The 3,372-nt window shown below is 34.7% G+C and overlaps 1 protein-coding gene across 1 annotated transcript; it reads left to right on the forward strand.

The window, feature by feature from the left end:
- The first annotated feature begins 286 nt into the window (after positions 1-286).
- Positions 287-2,776, forward strand: LOC136207254 (beta carbonic anhydrase 5, chloroplastic-like). Its single transcript, XM_065998553.1, has 6 exons — positions 287-399; positions 451-499; positions 580-693; positions 764-814; positions 887-966; positions 1,352-2,776. The coding sequence occupies exons 1-6, from the start codon at positions 287-289 to the stop codon at positions 1,515-1,517; spliced, it is 573 nt and encodes a 190-aa protein (XP_065854625.1). The 3' UTR covers positions 1,518-2,776.
- The last annotated feature ends 596 nt before the right edge of the window (positions 2,777-3,372 follow it).

Here is a 3,372-nt window from a genome sequence, read left to right on the forward strand (position 1 = left end):
CTTCTCCCCAAAAGTACTTTGGAAGCCTATGTTCACTCAGCATTGTCCTGGCTATTTCAACCAAGGTTCTATTTTTCCTTTCAACTATCCCATTATGTTGAGGCGTCCTAGGAGCAGAAAAATTATGGTCAATGTCGTTGGCTTCACAGAATTCAACAAACTGTTGGGTTTTGAATTCTCCACCATTATCACTTCGGATGTGAGCTAACTTTAGGTCTTTATCATTTTCAAGTTTTCTTACTAATGTTGCTAATTTTATCCTATTTCAGTCCAATAAGAGTCGTAGATGCTGAATGCGCGAGTTACAGACTGCCTTTTTGTTTTTCTTCAAATCTTGTCAAATCGAGCAGATTATACGAATGTTAGGGTGTCAATTCCCTTCTTGCTGATTCCAGCTCAGTGAGTTAATTGGTTTTTGAGGAATTGTTTATATATTTGTGATGAATACAGAGAAGAAGTGGAGCATTTTCAGAATCTGGCTGAGCTGCAGTCACCAAAGGTTAGCATTTCCAACATCTCCATTTCCATTTCCATTTCCATTTCCATTGGTTAGCATTTTTCAACTGACAAGTTGAACAGTTTATGGTGATTACTTGTGTAGACTCGAGGGTTTGCCCTTGTAACATTCTTGGATTTGAACCTGGACAAGCTTTTATGGTCCGAAATGTCGCAAATCTTGTTCCATCATTTGAGGTATGTATTTATCTTGAATTGTATTTTCCTATGCCTATGCCTTATTTTACTTTTTTCCTTTTCACAAAAGGGACCAACAGAAACAAATGCAGCCATTGAGTTTGCTGTAAATACTCTTCAAGTAGGTGTAGGTGTACGTGAGTTTTTTCTTTTATCCGATATATTCTATTAAACTGGTGGTTAATGGTTGCAGGTTGAAAATATATTTGTGATTGGCCATAGTAACTGTGCAGGGATTCAAGCTCTTATGAGTATGAAAAACAACTCCTCCAGGTTTAATTCCACTCCACTCCACTTGTTAATCCCAAAAAATATAAAACTTGGACATTTATGTTTCTCTGTGTTGTTGCTTTGTTGAGAAATGGGTTGGTACAGCTAAAGTTGCGAGGTTAAGAAGGACAAGTAAGTTAATAGTTCTGCTAATTAATAGTGAAAGTGACAATTAACTCACTAAGCAGATTGCCTTTAAAAGCACTTTTCACATTTCACTATTACATTTGATATATTGAGGTTCCAGTTGTGAACTTTCTTATTATCTTTCTAGAAATTCTTGTTTATTCTTATTTGATTCATAATGTGTGGAGAGATGATCTGTATTCGATTGTGAGCCTCATTTTGTCCCTTACTTCTTGTTCGTCTACTGGTCATGATCATAAAGGTGGGCATTCAATCGATTCCCATGGATCCATCATAGGTCTTTTGAAGCAGCATTGGAGTGTCCTTCTGGTACAAATGCATTTGGGTACATTGAGGTTTATGACAACAGGTTATTGCTAATCGGTACTGATAGACTGCAGAGTACAGATATAGGTTTTGATTCTTAAGCAAACTTTAGTGCAAACAGTGGTAACTCATTCTTCAATCAAGCTGTACGAGGGACATTATCTCGACCATATTTACAAGCCTTTAAAGAAAATTCATAGCCTTTTAAAGACAACATCATTGAATTCAAAGAAGTATATGAGGTGCAATTTTTAACTGCCAAGAGGTATAAGTTGGTTGTTATTTACAATGTGCAAAATTTACATTACTATTTATTTGCATCCATGAGATGTCATGTAGTTCTAGAGCTCGTTTTTAGTAATTTAAAGGTGTCGATAGCCATCTAGGCTTGCTCTATGTATTCTCAGGTTGCCTTTGTGAAGTTTTCAGATAGATCTTTTATGCCTTGGAGCAATTTCATGATAACCCATTTCCTGTTGTGGAAAAAACATAAGAGATTTCAATTCTTGTATTTGATGTCTGAGGTGAGAATTTGCAAAGCTTTCTGGTTTGAATAGATACAAAATATTACAAACAATTGATATGTTTGGGTAAACCATCATTATTCAACTATTAGTTGCTAGGCTTCTCGAATGTGATCAGAGTTTTCTTTATTTATTATGTCAGATCGATGCGATAAATGTTAATTCATGCTTATTTCTCATTGCTCAAGTGCACAATAAATATAAAGTAATTTTATGTATGCAGCAAATAACTGATGGTTCATTGGTTATATAGACATGAAGCAGAATAGATTAGGCCGGAGGAACAATTACGTGAACAACACTATTGAATATTAACCTGAAAGCAATTATATTTTACTCCTAAACTTAGGCTTCAAACCCCAAGACTCCATAGGTTTCGCATCTTAGAAGAGAATTTTATAACACTTCTTTGCAAGAACTCATTTTATTGACTAAAAACTTAACTATAAACACTACAACCACTGAGATCTAATCATCAGAACCAATCCTGAACCTTAAGACATCAGACTTGCGGAACTCGTTAGTTATGCTATCCTATACTAATGGATATAACATGGCTTTCTAAAATTAGAGACTAGAGAGACTCACCTGATTATTATTCCGGATCATGCAATGCTGAATATTACATAATTTACCTAACGTTAGACTAACAGATGTTGTAGTGTTATACCACACAAGCTCATAGAATTGTGAAAGAATTCTTAATAACTTGAATGTTCTTGTATACATTTTTTTAAGTTTGTTTTTCGTGAGAGATATAAGGGATCCAGAACACCCCTATTCACTAGAACAGCTTAGTGTTCTCTCAGAGGAATCAATCACCGTTGATGACAAGCTCGGTCGTATTCTGTGAGTTGTTCATATGCTTTTGCTCTCATTTTCTCTCTCTTCTTGTTTACAATTGTTTCCAGACCCTGTAGTATGAAAATGAAATTGATCGATCATGAGTTCGATGTTTCAAAATTTAAATGAGAAATTCACGAGTTTGCTTTCTAGGATTACTTTTACTCCAACAATCATACATTGAGGTTTATGGCAACGGTTATTGGCCTTTGCCTTCGAGTAAAACTTCAAGAATGTTTCCCACCCCATTATAAGGTTAGTTTTGTAATACACTCTTCTATCCCCTGCATTTTCATTTGTCTGTGTCTTTTGTTTGCTAATTGACACTCTTTACAATTTTCTCTACTCTTCTTTGTTTTATGTTTAGAAATTGCCTTTCATTTTTGTCATTCGAATTTTTGAAGCATTGTATCTTTTATTGACCTATATGAAGCTAAAGATAATTTTAGTTTGAATCCTTTATATTGTTGCTAATGACATTGCATCTGCATCTTGAATATCAAGTTCTTCACTACGACATACTTCTGTCATCTTTAATTGATGTAATTAGGACATTTTTCTGTGTTTACCTGCTTGCTTTTATTGCTTT

The sequence above is a fragment of the Euphorbia lathyris genome, chromosome 9 (assembly GCF_963576675.1).
Source record: "Euphorbia lathyris chromosome 9, ddEupLath1.1, whole genome shotgun sequence".
NCBI lineage: Eukaryota > Viridiplantae > Streptophyta > Magnoliopsida > Malpighiales > Euphorbiaceae > Euphorbia > Euphorbia lathyris.